The following is a 21969-nucleotide window of genomic DNA, read 5'->3' as shown; positions in this document are numbered from 1 at the left end:
AAACCACTTGCCTACCTTTTACAAAGGCCAGGCTCTCCCCATGCTCACGTTGTCCCTCCTTCATTGGCACACAGCCTGTCTGATCACACCCAGGAGGAAGGGCTTCAGAACTCAGCAAGGTGTGATCCTGGTTCCTGTAGGCCCACAGCGTCCTGGGCACCTGGACACACGGTCCATCCTCCTTGGAGTAGGAGAGAGGGCAGCAGGCAGAGGGCAAAACCACCTGCAGCCCTCAGCCCTACTGTCTCCTGTGGGGCCCTCCCTGGTAGGCAATGAACGCTGGCCTCCCCAGCCCAGGTTCAGAGTTAAGGAGAAAATAAAGGGATTAAGGAAGCACCAAGTCCTCTCTTATGACAGTATCAGACAACTGTTTCAAAATATATTAGATTTGGTTTTTATTGTAGAGCACACATATCAGGGCAAAGTGCTGCACACACAACTACAAATCATTTTTGGGAAAAAAGCTGTAAAAAAAATAAAACTGCAACTGCTTTAGTTATGCAGTCCCGACTTGAATCCACGCTGGCAAAGGAGTTCTGGCCCCTGAGAAGGGCTTCTCGATGGTGGCTGCCCCAGATTTCTGCAGCCTCAGGCCTGGGCCTCTGTAAGACAGGGCACAGGGCCCCTGGGGTGGTGGCAACCTGGGTACTGGGAGGGCCTCTGCTCTCAGCAGGCCTGGGGCTTGGCCCTGGCTGGCAAGGAGACATTCCTAATGAATCTACATCATCAGAACCTTGCAGCCTTTGAGGATCTGAGTAGGTAGAAACTGCCAAAGACTTTATTTTTTCCTTTTATTATTTCTTAAAAGCCCCTTCCCAGCTCCCACGCCCCTGAGGCAGAGGAGGCACCAACCCAGTCTGCAGTCCTGAGCTCTGGCCTTGGATGCATGCTACAGGCAGACGGGGGGGGGGGGGGGGGGTGGGCGCCTTCCTATGGGGATGACACGGAGAGAAGGCCCAAGCTGGCCAATGTAGGAGAATGGAAAGGGTTAGGAAAAAGCCAGGAGACCAAAGGAAAAAATAAAAACTCAAAAACAAAAGAAAACAAAAACCCTACCACACACCACAACAATTTTCCATACCCCAAATGCTAGACTTGGAAGGACACCAGTCCCTCTAGCTAGAAACAATTCCTAAAACTGCCCCGACATGGGAAGTCTAACTGTTCCATACAATCACACGCATATGCTTGAAAGGAGCAACCCACCAAAGAGGCGTGCCCTCAGCAAGAAAGGTCAGGACCACTGTAGCCAGCCCCTCGGCAGCCCAGGGACCTGTGGGCAGAGCAGGCCAATGGGCGTGGAGGAAGCCCGGGGTCTCAGCCAATAACTTTGGGGTGGCAGATGACTGCTGAAACCTCCACCCAGTCATTCTGAACAACTCTGCCGCAGGAGGAAGAGGGGGTTTGCGTGAGCTTCCAGGGCCTGGAGAGCGGGTGAGAGGTGGGAGGACAGCAGGCCTCCCGCAGAACCAGCAAGGAGCACGAGACCTCAACCCAGCACGCAGACATCAGTGGGAGGAGAAGGGGCAGAAGACTGAATTTCATTTACAACACTGAGAAGATTTACATTTAAAGCAAAACAAGAATTTTCTTAACCAAAACATTTTGTTGTTTTTAAATAAACCCAGCCTGACACAGCCCCACTTGAGGACAGCTGCTCCTCACACCTCTACTGGCCACTCCGGCGTGAGCTTCTGTCCTCTACAGATGCCAACAGCCTTTCCATTTTGGAGGAAAACCAAGAACATGAGAATCAGGTCCCAACCAATTCTGTTCTTCAGCCTTAACAGGCAGCAAACCCAAGGAAAAAAATGTAAGGATCAAAAAACAAAAAATGAAAAATAAAAACAAAAACCAAAAAACCGAAACGAAACAAAAGGAGAGGGCAGCTACGTGAGGATCAACCAGAGTTCCCAGGAGGGCGCGGCAGGCTTCAGTGCCTCCGCATCTTCACCTTTCGGGCGGGGCTGCCTGCTGCCTCCGAGCAGTCCTCCCCAGACTCATAGGACTTGCGCCAGTAGTTCTCAGAGCTGAAGCTACTCCTCCGACGGTGTGTGGGCAGCAGCACCGAGCGCCGGTTCTCTTCCTTGTCCATTTCCAGGATCCGAGGCCTGCGAGGAAAGGGGTGGATGTGAGCGTTACCTCACACCCACCTCCGTGTCTGGGTGCAGCCCTCACCATCTGTGGGACGGCTCACCCAGCTGGGTGGTTCTGTGTGAGGGGCAGTACTGGCAGAAGTACTGGCATCGTCTCCGTGCCCAAGAAGTGCAGTGGCCACACCTAGTCTTTGAAACACCTTTCAATCACCCCGTAGGACACCACCATGGCTGAGACGCCAGACGCCAGAGAGGTGGCGGCCTTCCCTACCACAGCCTCTTAGACCCTGCACAGTCCTGCCATCACCTCCACTTCTCAGTCCCCGTTTGCATCACCACGTAGCTCCTGCCCACCCCTACTCTGCTCACCGACTCCACTGGGCCCTGAAACCAACAAGCTCCTTCTGCCTCACCGTTTTAGCCCAGTACTTCTGGTCTAGACCGGCCTTTGCACACGGCTTTCTCATTCTTCTCATCTCAAACACTTCCCCAGAAACCTTCCTGAATCGTTCTGAAATGGGTCCCTGTCCCTGGTCTACTATCTTTCAAGTCCCAAGCTTTCCTTCTAACATTTAAATATAACCACAAAAGCATTTGGGCAGACTGAATAAGGGAAGTCATGGGAAGGCCACGAAGCATTCCCACTTCTCAGAATCTCGGCCCAATCCCTTCTCTCTGTGGGGTACACGTAGTTGGTCACAGGTTAGGTGGGAATGCCACCAATGCCACTGACCTAGAGGAGGCAGACATAAATCTCAGAAAGGTGAACAATGCCAGACTCCTAAGCAGCTGACCCAGGCTTCCCCACCCATCTCACTCTGCAGCCAGGCCAGGGGGCTGCTTTGCTGGCCTTTGTGGAAGGTTTTAGGCTGAGTACCTGTGGGCAGCATCGGGGTCTGCCTTGCGATGGGACCGCTTAGGCTTCAGAGCAAGGTCTCTGTTATTTCCTGATAGACGATCTGAAGCATAGCTGGGTGGTAACACGGAGCTGCTCAGGGACTTTGTTTCCAACCGGGGTGCGTCTAATCTCGTCCTGCAAAGGAAACACACATGGGGTTATCAGTGGGCCTCTGGGGAGGGTATGGGCCCCATCAAACCAATTCTCTCTCTGGCCAGAGGGGCGGGGGGGGGGGGGCAGCAGTCTCTACTCCGTGCCTCTGTCTCCTCGTGGTTCAACTAGGTCTGGCTGATTTGCAAAGACCCTCCATCTTAAGTTCAGGCTTAGGAATAGGACAGGAACACTTTTATGTGGAAACCTCTAATGATAGGGATCTGCTGCCCCAGGGGAAAGATCCAGGGCTCTCTCTCAGCTGGACAAGGCAGCCCCGCTCACCCTACTCAGGCCCAGAGGGTTCTCTAGGGGCATCTACTCCACCTGCCAGAGTACTGAGGACCCTAAAATACTCTAGCAGATGTCTTCATCCTTCCCGGAAATACCAAGACAGGAAGGAAAGTTCCTCTGGTCTGAGCCTATGGAAGGAAAAAGAGACTCTCCTACACCCTCACACAGGAACACTAAGACTGTGGCAGAGCCAACAGAGCCCAGGCCCAACTTAACATTCACACACTTGGCTCTGGTCCTACCACAGCCACCTGGCAGCTTTTGCTGGTTACAGGATGCTGACCAATCCAAGGCCAGGGGTTTTTTGAAGGCTAAGTCCCCACCTAGCACAGAGTGTGAGTTTCAAGAAACACACTGTCCAATACAAGGAGAACATGCACGTATGGATGGGGAAGACAGTCATGGGGGAGAGAGATGAGGAAGAGAGATATGGGGAAGAAGGAGATGGAGAAGGTGGGCAGAGAGGTAGTCCAGGGCAGTGATCTGAGTCCTTTACGAAGCCAGGCTAGGAGGAAGCTAGCCTGGGAAACTTCAAAGAAGCCCTGAAGCTTCTTGGGTGATACAGAGAAGGCTGGCAAGTCAGGCTGGTGGCAGCAAGGGACAGGAGGAAGCCTGGGGTAAGGAGTGATGGGGACACATGTGGCAGAAGGCCCTGAGGCACCATTCCCAGAGGCAGCTGTGCACAACGTAGTCACCTGGTTCTGAGGAACGTGCTGTGGTCAGGGCAGAGCATCCTCACAATAATACTGCAGGCAAGACAGCAGGAGGGAAATCCAAGAGCTGCCCTGGCCCAAGCCACATGGTGTTCTTGGTAACAATTGTACCCAAACCCCACAGGTCCCCCTACCTACTCCCACTGGCTGGCCTGCTGTAAATAGATGAGGAAAACTAGGTCGGAAAGGTGATGAGTCACAGGTCCTGGAAATCATGGGGAAAAGGTTTAAGCCCAGGTGAGACGCCAAGCCTGACAAGCCCGAACCATAGGGCTTTGACCCTAGGCAGGGGCCTTTCTCTTGAGGCCAGCAGGGGGCGCCTTCTAGCTGGGAACCAATGTTCTAACACCCTTAGGCCCAAAGTGGTAGGCAGGCAGGACTACTTTCCCTGCCCCTTTGCTTTGGCCTCATGGACCGGGAAGCCAGAGTGGTCCATCTGTACTGACAGGCTCACCAGTCTCAGCCTCCACTCTGGGCACTCCAGGCTCAGGGAAGCAGGACCTACCTAGAAACAAAAGGAAGAAGATGCAGCACTAATGGTGCCTCTTAGAATCCAGGCTAGTAGTCACCCCTTTCTGGGCCTACTTCTCCATCTAAGCAAAAGAGGGAGAAATGCAGCTGGCCCTAGGGACTCTTTCAGTTCTTAAGGCTCTAGAAACCAAGTGGCCTCCTTCAAGGCTAAGATTCTTGAGAGGAGTACCAGGAAGAGGTGGTGCTAGGCAACACCCAGACATGAGGGTGGGAATTAAAATCACCAGAGTCCCCAAGGACCTCTTCTTTACCAGGTCAGGCCCCCCCCCCCCCCCCCCCCCCCCCCGCCACCTCAACCCTCCCGGCTGAGGGGTCCAGGTGGCAGAGATCAGACCAAATGAGACACTGGCCATTAAACTTGGCTTAGAGTATTCTAAGCATGTGAAGCCTTATGGAGTAAAGTCCCCCTCTGGCCCTGTGGAGCTAATTCCAACACTAAGAACCCTCAGGTACCAGGAGCACATGCTCAGGACAGGAAAACCCCTGCAGGATGAAAAAGCCCCAACAAAGCTCTGGTGGGCAAGGCTTAGCACCCTGCAGTTGTTTCCTCAGGTAAGTGAGGGATGGCAAGGAAACCAAGAGCAGGGCCACCAAAGAGAGCCTGGCCTGCACACCTCTGAGGTTGGAAAACACGAGCACATCCTGCCACGCAGGCACAGCTGGCACACACCGATCCCTGGAGGGGCCTCCACCCTTCCTGAGCTGCCTTCTTGGGCGGCCTGTCTGCGCAGCCAGGGACAGTGGTGGTGGCCTCTCACCATGGCTGCAGGACCACTGGAGAGGCTAGGGAGACAGGTGGGACCAGATGAGACTAGAAAGGCCAAGGACATGGACCGGCCCTGCTTCTAACTGCCTGAAGGAGGGGAAGAGAGTTGTTCCTTGTACATGATAGTTCCGCTGCCGTCAGGAGGCACCCTCGAAGAAGGGTTAATAAGAGGTGACCCTACCAAAAACCTTGCCTCCTGGACCCACCTGGGGACATAAAAGTGTCTGGGCCCCTAAAGTGCTCCTGACACATCCCCTGGGGCTGTTACAAGTACGTTTCAGAACAGCTGGAGAAGTTCTTGCCCTCCCTCCACTCCCAGAGAGCTACCATCCTGCAGGAAGCCAGGACAGAATAAGATCCCAAATGCAGAGCCCACTGGTAGCTTCATTTCTGAGCACATCCCTCTTAAAGGCAGCTAACTTCCAAGAAGCACCCTAGGTCCCTCAGGATTCAGCAAACAGATCCATAAACTTGAAGTCAGGAAGCCCAATTCTAGCAGTAAGGGCTAGGCCTGGGCTTCCTCAGGTGGCAAGAGGAATAGAGACTTGCCTTGTAGATCTGAGTCGATATCCAGGGGTTACAGTTACAGCAAGGCACCCCAGGTAAGTGAGGTCACCCACGTGTCGGGACAGCCCTCAGGACAAAACAGGGATTGGGTCCAGATACAGATGAAGCCAAAACAAAGGGAGGATGACAGCATTAATGTTAACACATTAACACGTGACCTAAAGGGAAGGAGGGAGTTGACTGTCCCAGGAGCTCCCCTCCTATTCCTTTATCAATCACTGGCCTAAGTCACACAGCTACCATCCCATTATGGCCTCTGAAGCCCAGGTGGGCTCTCTGTACTACGGCAGAGAGCAGAGAGCTGCCCAGGCTGACCACCATTTCTGGGAGAACAGCAACCGGTCTGCACCTCAGGCCTGGATGCCAACCATCCCACAACTTCTGGCTCCACCCTCACGCCAAGCACCCCTGTGCTTTGTACAAAGTTGGACTTTCCCATGGGAGTGAAGAGGCAGGCAGCAGGCCTGAGTGCCCCCTTGTCTACTAAGTGACCGGGGGCCTCTAGGTCTAAGCTCTAGAACCTCTGAGAATCAGATTCCCACACAACCCCAACCTGTACCATTGTCTCTCTGGCAACAGTACCCACCCCCCATCTTCCAGCAACCTCCCTCCAACGTCACACTTCACTCCCCACAAAGCAGCTCTGAGACAGGTATAGAAGCCTGCTATGGTCAGGAGGGCCTAAAAGGCACATGAGGCATGTATCTTGAAGAGAAAGGGGTTCCATACCCAGGCCTGCAAGATAACCAGGTCCCAAAGACCTCTCCAAATCATTCAGTCTAATGACCAACATGTCACACCACATACTTGCAACCCAGAGCTCCAGGAGCCAGGGCCCCCCAGATGACAGACAGACAAAGGGGCCAGCATCATGGGTGATTAGGAATCCCCTTGCTCAAGCCTGGTAAGCCTTGATATCATCCTCTAGGACACCAGACAGCCAGACAACAAGCTTGCTTTCCCAGCCTGGGCCAGTGAATGACGTATTTCCAGGTTTCCCTTTCCTCCCATTCTCTGGGCCTCTGCTCACACCTTACTTCGAATAGACAGTCTTCCTCATCCCCTACCCTTGCTTCATCAAAATCAGAGGGGAAGTATGGTGAGAAAGGGGCTAGAAGAAGCAGACACAGCATTCTTGAATTTAACCATCTCTAGCACCACTGCTGCCCCGATTTACAGGTGAGAAGAACACAGAGCTCAGATAACCAACCCGTATTCAGTGAGGAAGGGGTAGAGCCAGGCCAGGAGCCTAAGCCAGTTTCATGCCCAGGTGGTCTTAGCGCCCCCTTCCCCCCCTCCCCACTGTTCCTTGTGCAGGATATACACACATAGACACACACACACTCACTGGACCAGGAAACGAAAGTGGGTTAACCCTTGGACCAGGGGACATGAATCATGGAAATAGAAGCCACGGCTTGGGTCTTGGTGGGGGCAATGTCCCAGGCCTAGTCAGGGAAACCTAGAGCTAGCCACCCCTCCCCATGCCCAGAGGGACAAAGCCCAGAACGAACCCTCCATTCTCACCCTCCACTCACACACACAGAATCTCACATTTGGACCACTCTGTTTTCCGGGACAGTCTCCCCCTGACCCCTGGACCCCTTGGCCTGAATGACCAAATAAACCGTTTAGCTCAATCAACCTACTACAAACAGTCTCTCTCTCATGCAAACCCCACACTCTACTGCTTACTGGCACACACCAGCCTTGGTTAACATTTGGCAAATGAACCTCTAGATGTTCTTCCCAGCTTCAACCCACTCTGAGCCGAGCTCACTTGACCAAAAGCAAAGAAGTGGGTTATTCATAGTCTTGAGCCACTTTATCTGATTGACTGGAGAACCATGCAGGAATACAAGTCTTGTAGGCAGATTTGGGACAGCTGTGGGTACCTTCTGTAGACCAAGGGACTGGGTGCCCTGGCCACCAAGTGGAAAGCCCTGAAGGCCCACAAGCTATCTCCTGATGATCAAGAGTTGATCTAAGAACTCCTTCCCACACTACCCCTCAACTACAGAGAGCCTCTATACTTCCTGCCTTCTAGCCATTTTTGCCTGCCCAGCAATTTCTAGCTTAGGAGCCAGATCTACCAATCCTGTCCCAACCCACCCCCGCATCCCACTAAGCTGGATTTAATTTTTCAATTAAAATTTTTTTTTTTTTTTTTCTGGGTCCCAGCAGATCTACTTTGTGCTTTTAAGACAATGCTTACTTTGCTTGTGGTGTAATGGCATGCAAAATGTCAGCCTATTATATATCAGCAGACCCAAGTTCAAGGCCTTACTCAGCCATTTATGGTTGCGACCCCAACAGACTATAACACTAAGCTGCAGCCCATGGATTCCACTCATGTGGAAGCTCTCAGGTGGTCACTCCCAGCCTCCCAGTCCTCCCCGTGAGAAACGATAGTACCACTCACATAAAGACTTGGCACCAATCCCAAAGGTGCTGCATTTTGTTGAACCAAAAAGCACTTGGTGGCCAACCACCCATTTCCCACCATGAGGCCTTTAAAAGGACTGTCCCAGCTCTGACTCACCTGAGCTGGTGACAGAGCCCCCCCACCAGGCTCTCCCACAACAGCCTGTGCAATTGTTATCCAAACTGAAGAGAAGGCAGGACTGGCTCCATCCCCCGTGCTTCCGAGAAGCAGGGCCAGGATGCTCCCCTTTTCATCTTGTCACCTACTTGTCCTTTTCCAAGACAAGCCTATATAGCTACTCTGGAGCTGCTCCTCATTCACCTGAATTGTCCTCCTCTGGTACTTCCTCTGGGCCAGGCCTCAATGCTGGGCCCGGATGACAGGGATCTCCCACCCCCACAGAATGCAGATTTTGGAAAATCACAACAGCAAGCATATGGGCTATAACAGTCTACAGCGGCGGGGAAGTGCACTGAGAGAGCTACAGGTATGTGTATGAGGCTCCCTGCATGTCAAAACAGTTAATACCTGAGCCTCGAAAGATGGCTAGGTTAACCAACTTTTAGCATACGCACATGGGTCATTTGCAGGGTAGGAGGAGGACGATAAGATGAACATGTTAGATGGGATCAGACTGCTGCAAGAGCCCAGGATGCAAGTCCGTGGGCCATACTAAGAACTGCAAGTACGTTAATATAAGTGAAAACTCCAAGAAATTAGGCTGGGTGGATAGGAAAAGCCCAACAAGGATTTTACCCTGGGCCTCTCATCTGGTCACCTGAGTTGGCTCCCTAAAGTTGGGCACTACTCTAGCTCAGCTGCCCTGGGGGAGCTGGGGGCTACCGTCCCACTCCTCTCCAGCACCCTCATACCAAAGCTCTGTGCTTCTGCTCTCTAGCCCAGTCTATGGCGGACTCCTGGGCCCATTCAAGTCAAAAGGTCAAAGAGTACCAGTCACCCACAACAGTCATTCTCCAAGGTCAGACCACTGCCAGGGGCCCCACAGGCCAAAGAGCTTCCAGGAGGACCTGTTAACTCCGTAGGCTCCCTAGCTCCCCTGAGACGCATCTGACTCAGCCAACCTGGGATGGCAGCCTGGGAAGTCAAGCATGGAAGCCATCATTCAAAAGGAAAGAAATAGCTGGAAGAATGACCTCCAGCTATGGCTACTTCCATGTGCACCTCTGGTGAAGATTTCCTAGGGATAAGCTACTATGAGGCTTGGAGGAGCACCTGGCAAGTTGCTGCTCTGGTTTTACATCACTCTGGCAGTTCCTCTCCAAGTGCCTGGTTTAGGTGGATCACTTGTCCCAGCCTAAGAAGAAATGAATGTGTAGAAGAGGCCAGAAGGGAGCTACACTCTGGGCTCCATCACTTCTGTGTTCTGGGTTTTGGCCTGTGCTGGGAACCACAGGAAAAGAAAGCAAAAAGGCAGATAAAAACCCTTTTTCTAATGAATTCCCGGAATATTCTTAGGCTAGAGGGGAGATGCTGCCAGCTCCCAAACAGACCCATGTCTGGAGCTGTCACATGTGCCTGGTGCTCTGCAGGCACCACAGGCTTGTCAGTTTTGACTTGACAAAATGGCAGAGCCATGCCAAAGAGACTTCATCACCACATTATTCTGGAGTTCTGAACCCAAAGGGCCAAGATGCTCAAGTTATAGACTGAAGTTAAAAAGATGGCTCAGTCTGTTAAGCATTCAACTTCAGTTCAGGGGAGATCCACAGTTCAGAGGTTTGAGTCCCGCGTTGGGCTCTGCGTAAAAAGCTCGGGGCCTGGGGCCTGCTTCGGATTCTGTCTCCCTCTCTCTCTGCCCCTCCCCCACTTGCATGCTCTGTCTCTCAAAAATAAAAATAAAACAAAACAAAAAGATGGCAAGCCAGAAAGTAAAGACATAGTTCAAAACAAAATAAAACAAAACAAAATGTGGGGCACCTGGGGGGCACAGTTGGTTAAGCATCCAACTCTATCTCAGCTCAGGTCATGAGTTCATGAGTTCTACCCATACATCAGGCTCTGTACTGATGGCGTGGAGTCTACTTGGGATTCTGTCTCTCCTTCTCTCTGCCCCTCCCGTGCTTGTGCGTGTGCTCTCTCAAAAGAAATAAACTCAAAAAAAAAAAAAAAAAAAAAAAAAAAAAGGAACACAACTCCTAAAGCCCCAAGCTGGAGTAATCTGAGCATAAAACAAATACCCGTAAATCCATATGGGTATAAGTAAACGAATAAAGAAAAAGAAATATACAAATGAGAGAGAAGAAACAAAATCTTCCTGCAGAAGAATTCCAAATAACTTGTGTAGCGATTCCCCCCCCAAGGGAGGTGGAGCTAACTCCTCACTCCTTATTCATGGGCTGCAGGTGGCGACTTCCCTCCTGAGACAGGGGAAATACTGACTTTAGAGTGCAGAGAACCGGCGAACACAGCCTCAGCCAGATGTGCGAGGTCAACATCAACAGCGATTAAGTCCTATGCCCTCGATAGAACATGAAGAGAACGGGGCTTTACCTCTGTAGATTCCCTCCCCCAAAACCCTAACCCCAATCTAACCATGAGAAAATGGTTAAATTCTAATTGAGAGATATTCTACAAAATACCTGGCCAGTCTGTTATCACGAATAAGTTTAAGAAACAGTCACAGCCCAGAGGAGCCTAAGGTGACATGACAACTAAACGTAATGTGGCACCCTGGAACAGAAAAGTTATACTACGAAAAAACTAAGGAAATCTGAATAAAGTAGGATTTTATTAAAGTATCAATACTGCTTTTTTGACTGCAATGAACATATCGTACTAATGTAAGATGGTAACGACAGAAACAGTAGTATGAGGAACGCAAAGAGACTCTGCTACCTTTACAATTTTCTGTAAATCTAAAGCTATTCTAAAAAATTGTACTTAAAAAAAAGACAGTAAGCTATAAGACATCGTGTTCCAGCCGTGGGGGGCAGGGGGGGGTGTCCAAGCATTGGTTCTGCTTTCCTCACTGATGTCCGTACAACCCTGGACAATCATCTAGCCTATCAGGACCCCGCTCTAAAGACAGACTGGTCTTGACCCAGCATCTGCTTAGCTCAGTCCATTCACATACCCCACGAGCAGAGAAAAAGAAGCACTGAAGAGGCGAGGTCAGTACATCCCTGACTCCCTGGCCAGAGAGGAGGGACAGTCACAAGCTACGTGAAGGCTGAACACTACAGCCTAATGCCCCACCTTTGTTTTCTCTTCTCACTCCCTGCTCCTCCTAGAAGTGAAAACCCAGGCATTTTTAAATCAGGCTGCTAAGGCGCAGTCTAAAAATAACCAGCAAGAGCACATGTGACAAATCAGAACCAAGGAGATGGGGAAAAAAGAGGCGGAGGGAAGGTCTGGAAGAGGGGTCCCCAAATAAGACTATGCCTATAAACACTGGGAGCATGTGCTTTTGCTCAATCCCCGACTCCCAAGTTAAGCAGCCACAGAGCTTAATTTTCCAATGAAAAAAACCAAAACAGCTTTTCCCTCACGGAATTAAAAAAGTATGAAACCTTATAGCCTTTTCCTCTCCCAGGCTTCATGCTGCCATGCTACTGATAAAGAGGAGCCAAGTTCTAAGGGAAACCAGACCTACATCTCCAGACAGGCCTGCAGGTGCCAGACAACGGGACACTTACTTCCTGAGGATGATGACCGCTCTGCGCTCCTTGATGTCCTGAGGCCGTATGCAGTGAGTGATTTCATCAGCAGCATATCCACTGAAAATAAACACAGAGCATATGAGCTTGGAAAGTGAACAGACAACCAAAGTTCCTACAGGGTAAAGAGACAGAAATATGGTCCAGGTCTTAATAGACATCTCTACCCTGTTATTTTGAGAGGTTCAAGGATCTACATGGAAAGGGAAATAACCTCATAGGCTCTAGCATGATCCACTCAAGAACAAAACCTGGGATGAGGCAAAGGCAGGCTTTGAGGCAGACACCAAAGCAGGAATCTCCCCACACAAGCCAGGAGTCCTTCTTTTAAAGGACCCCCAAGACGGTACACCTTTAGTCACTTCAGAAGCAGAGAGAGTGACTCAGGCCAGACCTTGGTGAAAAGACAAAGTGCATCTCCTCCGCTTCTTCCCTCCCTTCCCCCTACCTTTAGGCATGAAGAGGAAGCCAAGGAAGACACTGACAGCCCTGAGTCACCAAAGAGAACTAAGGCTGCAATGTTCAAAAAGAGAATTTGTGTACTTGAAAACAAGCTTTCAAAAACCTCCATTTGGGGGGATCCAAAATCTTGAAGACAGCTGTGTTTGGGATATTTTAAGAATTCCCATCACACTCAAGTATCTATTTATTTTCACCAAGTTACACAATTTTTAAAACTGCTTAGACCAATGAATGTGGGTAGATGACTGTCCTCTTCACAGCTAACATCTTTCCGATTTGAAACCCTGGAAGCAAACTCAGCATCCTGAGCCTCCTCACATGCCCTCACCCAGAGGCACTCCCACCCCAAGTTCGTCTGCCGAGCTGAGGCAGCTCTACACAGCCAGACACATGCTCAGGCACAGGCCTAGTGGGAGGTGAACACCTTCTTAGCCTGCTCTTGCTCAGCATCCCCCTGGGCCCCCCAGACCACAAATTTTCCTCTCCATGGTTGTAACCAGCTCTCTTAAGGGCAGCTAATAAAGACACCTGTATAGCTGTCAGAAACACTGCAGGCCAGGAAAGAACTCCTCAAAATGGCCAGACTGCCGCAATGTGGGCAAGAACTAGAATTTGGTCACATCCCCAGACAGAGCTCTTGGCAGAGGGAAAGCCCTCTGATTTGAGGCCATGCTGGGAAGAGACACAGAATCTTTATCTTAAATATTTCCCCTCCAAGCTCCTCCTAGGCCAGAGGTTTTGACGGGGTTTTTTTTGTGAACACCAGTCCTAGGAGAGACTATGGACAAACATCCACAGTCAAATCAGTTTGAAAAATATTGAAGAGTTTAGTATGTTAAAGAATCTGAGAATTACTACAGCAAAAGAATCTGCTGACTTTGTTTAACTGAGCACTGACCAAGAACCTTCTCTCAAATAATACCTATTAATATCTGTAGGCCTACAGAAATGCCACAGGGAGGAGCTGAAGAGACCCGAGTTAAAACCTGAGTTTTGTCACCTTCTAGGCTTTGTGACCTTAGTGAAGTCACTTGCTGGGCCTAAACCTGTTTCTTCATCTGTAATAAGGACAGCAGGTTTCGGGTGTTCACTTTGTTATGCTTTAACACTTAGGTATTCTTTTATGACTGCTAATAACAAGATTTATTTTTTTTTAATTTTTTGAGAGAAAGAGAGTGTGTGCAAGCAAGGAGAGGGGAAGAGGAACAGAAGGAGAGGGAGAATTCCAAGCAGGCTCCAACTTCAGCACAGAACCCGTTGTGGGGTTCGATCTCATGACTGTGGGATCAGGACCTGAGCTGAAATCAAGAATTGACTGCTTAACCAACTGAGCCACCTAGGTGCCCCAACAATAACAAGATTTTAAAGGGGTGGACAGAATTAGAATTCCCTTCCAGGCAGAATTAGAGTTCTAGGACCACGTGGTTGGCACCCCTGGAAGCTGTAGGGCTGCTGTGAGAATTAAGTTGGATAATGCAGTGTGCCTGGCACTGCACTCCCATTTACCAAGCACGCGACCCAAGACAGAGGGCCCTGGACCACCCTGGGGCAAGCTAGAGACTTGGGCTCAGCACCTACCAAGGAAATGTGATCTGGGTTCCTTTTGCAGGGATATACCAGCAGAAGAGGCCTCATGGGTCCCATTCCAGGGCTAGGAGTTCCAGAGCTTGTCCTAGGCTCCTGTCACTCCACATTGGAAGAATGCAACTGTGGGCTGCAAGACTGGTCTGTATAAACACAGGACATCCCCAGAAAGAACTAACTCCAATTCTCCAAAGGTAATCCAAGGCACATTTTTTTTTTAAGTTTGTTTGTTTATTTACAGAATGAATGAACGAACGAACGAACGAACGAATGAATGAATATGGAGCAGGTTCTGCACTGTCAATGCAGAGCCCAACATGGGGCTTGAACTCCCGGAACTGTGAGATCATGACCTGAGCTGAAATCAAGAGTCGGACACTCAATCAATCGACTGAGTCACCCAGCTGCCCTCAAGGCACATTTCTAAGGCCTGAGCCTACAGTACTGGCCACAGGCAACCTACTGTTAACAAGTATCAGTCCATTTGACGTGGCTATAGGCACCTGGGGTCCTCACCTCCCATCTTCAACAAAGAACCATTTCCCTTAACGCAAAAGGAGCAAAGCCAGACGTTTGTCACACCTTAACTGCCCCCAACCTCCCAAAGGGCTCCAGGATGAAGAAATAGCCATGCCAGAATCCTGCCACTGGGTTCAGGCCTCAGAGGAACTAGTATGGAAGGAGGACTATACAGGCCCCCAGAAATGACCATGGCACTGAACGCACCTGAATGGCTCATTAGCACCGGTCTTCTAGAACTTCCTGGCAGCTGTGACATAGCCCACTGACCCATCCTCAGCACCTCAGGCTCCTCTGGGAGCAGGAGGCTCTAAGTCTTGGCCAAGAGAAGCTCTTCTGGTTAAACTTCAGCAGAAAGTGTCCAACAAAGACCACAGAAGATTATTCACTGCTAAGGAACCTACAAGAGAAACTGTCTGAAAGTCCCAATCTGCCAGCTTGAAACTTAATATGCTCTGGGTCCAGCCCTACCCTTGGCATGAAGAAAAGTTCCAGTGCCTCCTGCTTTTTTGTTTTCACAGGGAAGGGAGAAGAGGAAATACTTCATGCTGGTCAGCCTCCTGCTCCCTCCTGAGCCCTTTCAAGATCTCCCCACCCCACGTGGCAGTGACCACATGCCACGAGCATCAAGAGTGACAGAACCTGGCTCTGCCACCCACTAGCACTATGCCTTACAGGAATTCTTGAGAGTCGCCCCCATCCCCCGCCCCAGGAAGCTTTCCTCAAATCTCCCAGACTGAGTTCCCCCCACACCATCCACCTACACCTCTCTACTATGTTTGGCCTCATGGAAATTGTGTTTTCTCTACAAGACAAAGCGCTGCAAAGGTCTTATTTATCTCTGTACTCAGTTGTCCCTAAATAAAATGTATGTTAAGCTCAACTATTCTCAGTTTCTACATCTAAAAAACAGATCTCACAGGAGATCCTTCCTTAGAAGATTAGATGGAGGTTAAATGAGGAGTCTGAAAAACTCTAAGGGACTGTGCAGGACGGTACACCTCTCTTCTAGGAGACAGTTTTGGAGACTGTTAAGTTTTGGTTGTTAAGGCACATTTCCAAGATGGCCACCAATGCCCATCTACTCTGTGCCCTGCCCAGGACAGAACAGAACCAGAGATGGAGGGACTGGCCAACATCACCAGGAGTGCCTAGTGACTGCCTCCCTCTAACTACAGCTACCTGCTCTGTGCAGCCCCCAGAGGTCATGCCACTGATAGGCTTGCAGGACTAAGAAACTTAGGTTTTTGGGGACAGCATGCCAGCCATATGGGCACAGGTGTGGGATTATGAGCTCACACTCATTATAACCAGACCCAAACTTCTAAAAAGACATATGACCTAACTTTATGAGAAGTCCTAGGACTTTCTGATACATAAGGAAGGTTGGCCTGCTTCAGATCCCAATTCTCTACACATCAAGGTATAAATAGATAGTACCTGAGCACAGAAAGCATCTCGTCTCCAGAGACACTTTACCTAAACTTCAAGCATTCGATAATGTAGGAAGAAATTCAATCTTCGGTAACAACTCTATGGCATCAACAGCCCCATTTTGCAGAGGAAAACTAAGGCCCAGAGAGGTTAAGAAACTTACCAAACGTCAAACAGCTAAAGTGGGGACACTGGAACTCTAAATCCAACTCTGATTTCAGTATCTATGCTATACTGATTTTTGGTTTTTTGGTTGGGGGGAGGAAGTAGGTAATGAGGAGTAGAGAGAAAAGCCCATCTGCGTTTTCTGATCACAAGGTCCAATCTGCCCTGAGGGCCGCACTGGCCTCAACAAATGACATTCACATACCCACCATCCCCAAAGAAGAAATCTCCAAAGATGAGCCCATGCCCCCAGACAGCTAGCACCATACCACAGCGATGGATGCACACTGATTGCCCAGGCCAGAAAATGGCCAGCTAGCCCTGAAATTTTTACGGCCTATTTACTTTATGCTTGCTCTGAGTTTCATGATTAAGCCCATGGTTCACCTGCTAGCTTCCTTTCCTTTGCTGCCTTCTGCCTTCTTGTTAGGCTTGGCAGAACGAAGGCCAGTCAACCCCCCCGGCCCAGGGGTCCTCCTGGGAATGCACAGCCCTGACTTCATCCTAAGGTTCCTCCCCCTCCTGTGGAATCAGAAGATCGCACACAAGAGATGTGGCCCAGGACCTATCTGCCCTACTTTCCCAACTATTTTAAGCCAGAAAGCTCAATTCTGCTTTCAAACAGCTGAACAACATCAGCCCTTGGCCCAGAACGGACAGGGGTGCCCACTCCACCCGATATCAGTTATTACCTGGAAGTCACAGGCTTTGCTCACCTCTGCATGTGCCATGGTTGGATGGTAACAGTCATTTCCAGGCAGGTGGCTAAGGCCTAGGTCTCTAGGCATGTGACCACCACAACCACAGACCATGCAACAGTGATTAAAAGTAGCAGCAAGCAAGCAATTAGGCTTGAGGAAATTATTCTAATTAATCCAACTGAAATCTGTTTTAATCTGCCCATTCACCCTACAGAGAACAGGAGAAGGAACACAAGAAAAGGTGATATGAAAAAAAGATAAAAAGATACTTAAGTCCCCAGAGAATAGCACTAAGAGGTGACCCAACTAGGCCCAACATGGAAAGGTCACAAAACAAGCAAACAAAAAACAACTGGGCTTGGAAAGAAGTTTGAAGCACTTCCAGAAGGGTCTGTGAGGCCTTGCTCTAAATGTCCACATTTGGACACTGCTGAGTCAATGTTTGTCACACGCTAACATCTACACCGACAACTATTAAATATAAAACTGTATCCCTGCCATGTTGCCTTGGACGAGTGCAGACTCCACTGCCACCAACAACCAATGTCTGTGAGGAGAATTACTAGAACCCCGCTCTACCTACAGAGAACCACTATTTTCATCAGTCCCTCCCTTCCAATCTGCAAGACTTAGGGCTCATCACTCTGGGCTGGGATGCATACCAGAAAGTGACAGAAAGCATCCCCTCTTACCAGTTTGGGGAAGAGACCAAGCAGCATTTAAAGAGAATCACTAACAGACAGGTGTTCACCCACCTGCATACCAAGTAAACTAGAGTGTTAAGTGAGCAGGTGCTGGAAGATTAAAATTAGCAGGGCATCCAGAACCCTGAAGCAGAGGCTCTCAACTGGGATGATTTTGCCACCCCGCCCTGGGACATCTGTGGTCATCATGAAGGTGATGCTGGTATTTAGTGGACAAAGACCAGGAATGCTGCTAAACATTCTACAATGCACAGGAGAGCCCCCACAAAACAAAGACTCGGCCAGTCCAAAATGCGAACAGTACTGCTACTGAGAAGATCTGACCTACAGCTTTCCCATGGCATGCCTCACCAGAATCTCTACTTCAGGTCCTGGTTGAATCTGAGGACTAAAGACAAATTCCATCAGCCTCAAGTCAGCATCCACCTGCCCCCCATCTTACTGATGGCCACCTTCTGGTACTGCCACCAAAGATGCCAAGCTCTCCCTGCTTCTTTGCTTGGTTAACTTCTAGTCACCTTAGTGCCTTACTGCCCTCAAGTTCTATCTTTCTGCTTCTGAAAACTTCTAACACTACAAAATGGCTTAAAAGGTTCTCTGCCCTCCCACCTTCAAAGTACTTCTGCAGCTACCTTCCTGGGCTTCCATTAAGCTGTGCACTCCATGAAGAGAAGAGCCCTGTGATAGGGTCCACCAAATCTCTAGCCCCTTCCCCCAAGAAGGGAGCAAGGAATCATTACATGGTTGTATGTGAAAGCAAACACCCATTTAAGTGTCTACCCTGTGCCAGGCTCTGTATGAAACACCAGATCACCACATAGGCTTTGGAAGCTGGCATTAGCCCCACTTTACAGATGGGAAAACCAGCTCAGAAAACGCCCACAAGATCCAAAAGCAAATGAGAGCTGAGCTGGATTCAAAGCCTGGGGCAGCACTTTTCAGGACATGACTGAACCTCCCACATTAACTCCACAGCCAAGTCAGAATCCAGGAAGGGACTGGGAAAGCTTTAGGACTTTACTATTCCAAGGAAAAGATGAAGAGAATTTTCCTGATGATGCAATCCTGCTGATCACTAACAGACCTGCATTTTAAGAACTTGAAACTTCTGCTCTTCAACACAAGGGTGTGCATGTGCGGGGAGGGTAGGGGGGGAAGGTCTCAGTCACAAACCGCCTCTTATGATCTCCCCATTACATACCCAACCACCGCTAGACCTCCTTGAGGATCCATGACTATGCAGAAAATTAATATCCCCTTAAGAGACTAAATGGCCTTTATGTGAGGTCCTTTTAGCATCAAGAGCCATTCTGTGAAGTCAGACACCAAACTGCCCTACACAGCAAGCCACTTGTGAAGGTCTGCTCTGGAAATCCCATCTTAAAAGGCTCTGCTAAGACATCAATCTGGGAGCGCCACTTAGATCTGAGGACAAGCTTGGAAGCTCAAATGACAAAGGGGCACCTGACAGATAAATGGCCCTCTAAGTTTCACATGCCTAAGGAAGCCAGAGTAGTGTTTCTGCTACCACTGATTTCCCAAACTTTCCCATCGAAGACCTTGAGTATCGCAAAGCTCCGCTGCCACCCCCAGATAGAGAAGCAGCCTCAGCTGTTCAACTGAAATGAGACAGATGACCTGCCTCATGTTAAGAGGTCTCCAAAGACCTGCTTCTCCCCATGACCAGGGCCTATAGCACTGACTTCAAAGGTTAAGCTGCTCACAAAAATTTGGTGTGTCCTGATCCTGTACTAGAATTCAGTGGTCAACCAAGCTGCTTTGAGCAGCTGCAGTCTCGATCCCCTAAGAGGTTTTGGGGATTACTGAAGTACCATGCTAGATTACTCGTTTTAAGGCTGGAAGGGCCCTGCTTCAAAAAATATCTTCTGCTTCATATAAACAACAAAGGTGTCCCAGCAGGCAATCATTTTGGGGGGCCAGACTACGTAATTCTCAGCAGGATCTGGGGCCCAAAACAGGCCAAGAACCTAAGTTCTGTGTCTGACACAACTATAAGGCCAAATACCAGGTAGAGAGATCCACTTTTGTTTCACATGGCCCCGGTAGCAGGTAACACATTCTTACAAAAGGCCAACGGGCTCTTCTGCAGCCGACGGGGGCGGAATTTTCAGTCTGCTTGCTGCACTCTATTTATGCCCCAACCACTAATCTGTTCAACTCCAGGGAAGTCACTCCCCATATTGGAAATAGAGAACGTGTACCAGTTCAACACTTTTGAGAACGTTCCTCTGTATTTTCTGTTAAGGAATCCTTAAACATTTCCTCTGTTTAAAAAAAAACAAAAACAAAAACAAAAACAACAGAATGGCAGAGTTGGAAAAACTTTTAAATAGAAATTCAACTCATTTTCTTAAAAACAGATTTGAAAACAGACGCCCAGAAAGGAAAAGGGACTTGCTAAAATCACACATAGAAAGACACTCCTAAAATCCTAGCCTTCTAGAAATAGGCCTTTGTATTAATTCTTGATCAAGTGTGCGATCACTCCAAACCTGCCCTCCGGATACAAAATTCTGATTGGTTCCCTGACCCCTCCCTGCTTTCTTACTAGCGGTTTGAAACGCAGACCCCTTTCCTCCTCACCCTCTTCACCCCAAAAAGCAGAAGAATGGGTCAGACTGTAAAGTGCGGGCCATTTGCTGCTGCCTCCTGGGTGAGGGTGGGCAGCTAAGGCAGCAGGATGCAGGGCCGCCCCCTCCTCCCAGGTGGGTTACCTGAGCACAGTCACGCTTCCCCTGCGCACCGGCAGAGAAAGCACAGGTTCCGACACTCGGATAGGCTTGAACTGGAACTTGCAGCCGAAGCAGAGCGCAGAGTCGCTAAAGAAGGACACGGACACGATGGGGCGCTCGAAGATGTGGATGGGGTCCACGTGAGACACAATGCAGCCGCCGGGCTGATAGTCGTTGATGACGGCGCTGTTGACGAAGCCCTCGGGGATGACGCGGTGCTCCACCAGCTTCTGGATCACCAGCTGGTGCACCCACTCGGGGATCTCGTCCACATCGCCCGGCGGGTAGAGGCGCTCCTGGCCGGGCCCGCGCTTCTGCAGCTGGGCGCCGTACGTGTAGCCCTCGCCGAAGAAGTACTTGTTGCGCAGCGGGGCGCGGTCCACCGTGTGCTCGTTGTACAGGCCCTTCTCGGCGCGGGACACCACCTCGTCGATGCGGGCCTCGATCTTGGCGCACTCGTCCTGGCTGAAGAGGCGCATCTGGCGAATGCCGCTCTTCACCTTGCGCGCCTCCTCCTCCTTCTGCAGCTGCTGCTCCTCGTAGTCGCTGCGCTCGGGGTCCGAGTCCTCCTGGTATTTGCGCTTGGCCCCGGACACCGGGTAAGGCTCGGCCGCGGCGGCGGCGGCGGCAGCGGCGGCCACGGCGGCGGCGGCGGCGGCCGCTGCCTCCCGGCTGCCCGCCTTATAGTTGTCCCGGGACGTCATGGACTTGAGCTTCTCACGTAGGTCCGTGTAACCGCTGGCGGCCGCCATGGCCCCCGCGACGCTGCTCTAGGGTCCGCCGGGGCGGGAGGGGCGGCCGGGCATGGCTCTCGGAGGACGCGCCCCGACGCCCCCGGAGGAAAGGGGTTCCTCAGCGCCAGGCCCCCATGCGAGGCCGGAGGACCCGGCGGGGGGCGTCAAGGGGCCGGGCGCGGGGTCGGGCCTCAGGGGCGGAGGGTCATGCAGCGGTGGCGGCAACGGGGCTTCCTCCTCCTCCACCTCCTCCACGTCCCAAGGAGCAAGGGCGCCGGCAGCGCCTCATGCCGCGGAGGGCCGCTGCGGAGAACCGACCCGACTCCCAGCCAGACCCTCGGACGCCCGGCCCAGCCCGCACTTTAAAGCGCTCCTCACGACGTCACGGGCCGTCCGCCCGACGTCCGCCAGCGCCGCTCCTCAGCGGGCTTCTCAGCGCGCACGCGCAGTGCCGCCGGCCACCGCGGCTCTGCGCGCAGCAAGCATGCGCGCGCGTGTAGGCCGGGTCACCAGGGGTGCCGGGCGCAAGCGCAGATGGGGACCGCTCGGCATCCGCCGCCCCTCCCCCACTCACTGAGGCGCTCCAAGGGAGCACCCTCAAATAGCAACCTGCCTTCTTGTCGTGCCACCTCCGCGACCGAAGGGCTCCCTCCACAGGGGTGCGCTCACGCTGTCAACGCTGTCGCTGTGCTGCGTCACGGCATTGTCTAAATGCTCGAAAACGCCTCAGCCCTAAACGCGCAACCACCGGGGAACCGCCACAACCTAGGCTGCCCCGTCACCGCCCCCTTTGGCG

The 21969-nt window shown here is 51.0% G+C and overlaps 1 protein-coding gene across 1 annotated transcript; it reads right to left on the bottom strand.

Moving 5' to 3' along the window:
• Nucleotides 1–370: 370 nt before the first annotated feature.
• Nucleotides 371–21947, bottom strand: ALKBH5 (alkB homolog 5, RNA demethylase). Its single transcript, XM_049636871.1, has 4 exons — nucleotides 20422–21947; nucleotides 12097–12177; nucleotides 2974–3129; nucleotides 371–2111 (listed from the first exon to the last, which is right to left on the bottom strand). The coding sequence occupies exons 1-4, from the start codon at nucleotides 21189–21191 to the stop codon at nucleotides 1934–1936; spliced, it is 1185 nt and encodes a 394-aa protein (XP_049492828.1). The 5' UTR covers nucleotides 21192–21947; the 3' UTR covers nucleotides 371–1933.
• Nucleotides 21948–21969: the final 22 nt, after the last annotated feature.

The sequence above is a fragment of the Panthera uncia genome, chromosome E1 (genome assembly GCF_023721935.1).
Source record: "Panthera uncia isolate 11264 chromosome E1, Puncia_PCG_1.0, whole genome shotgun sequence".
Lineage (NCBI taxonomy): Eukaryota > Metazoa > Chordata > Mammalia > Carnivora > Felidae > Panthera > Panthera uncia.
The sequence above is the reverse complement of the archived record's forward strand: the minus strand, read 5'-3'. Positions and strand labels throughout refer to the sequence as shown.

Coding starts and splice junctions, on each gene's coding strand:
- ALKBH5 (XM_049636871.1), bottom strand. CDS start 21,191: ATGGCGGCCGCCAGCGGTTACACGGACCTACGTGAGAAGCTCAAGTCC. Junction 12,178..20,421: donor GGAAGCGTGACTGTGCTCAG/GTAACCCACCTG, acceptor GTTTATTTTCAG/TGGATATGCTGCTGATGAAA. Junction 2,112..2,973: donor GACCCCGATGCTGCCCACAG/GTACTCAGCCTA, acceptor CTTTCCTCGCAG/GCCTCGGATCCTGGAAATGG.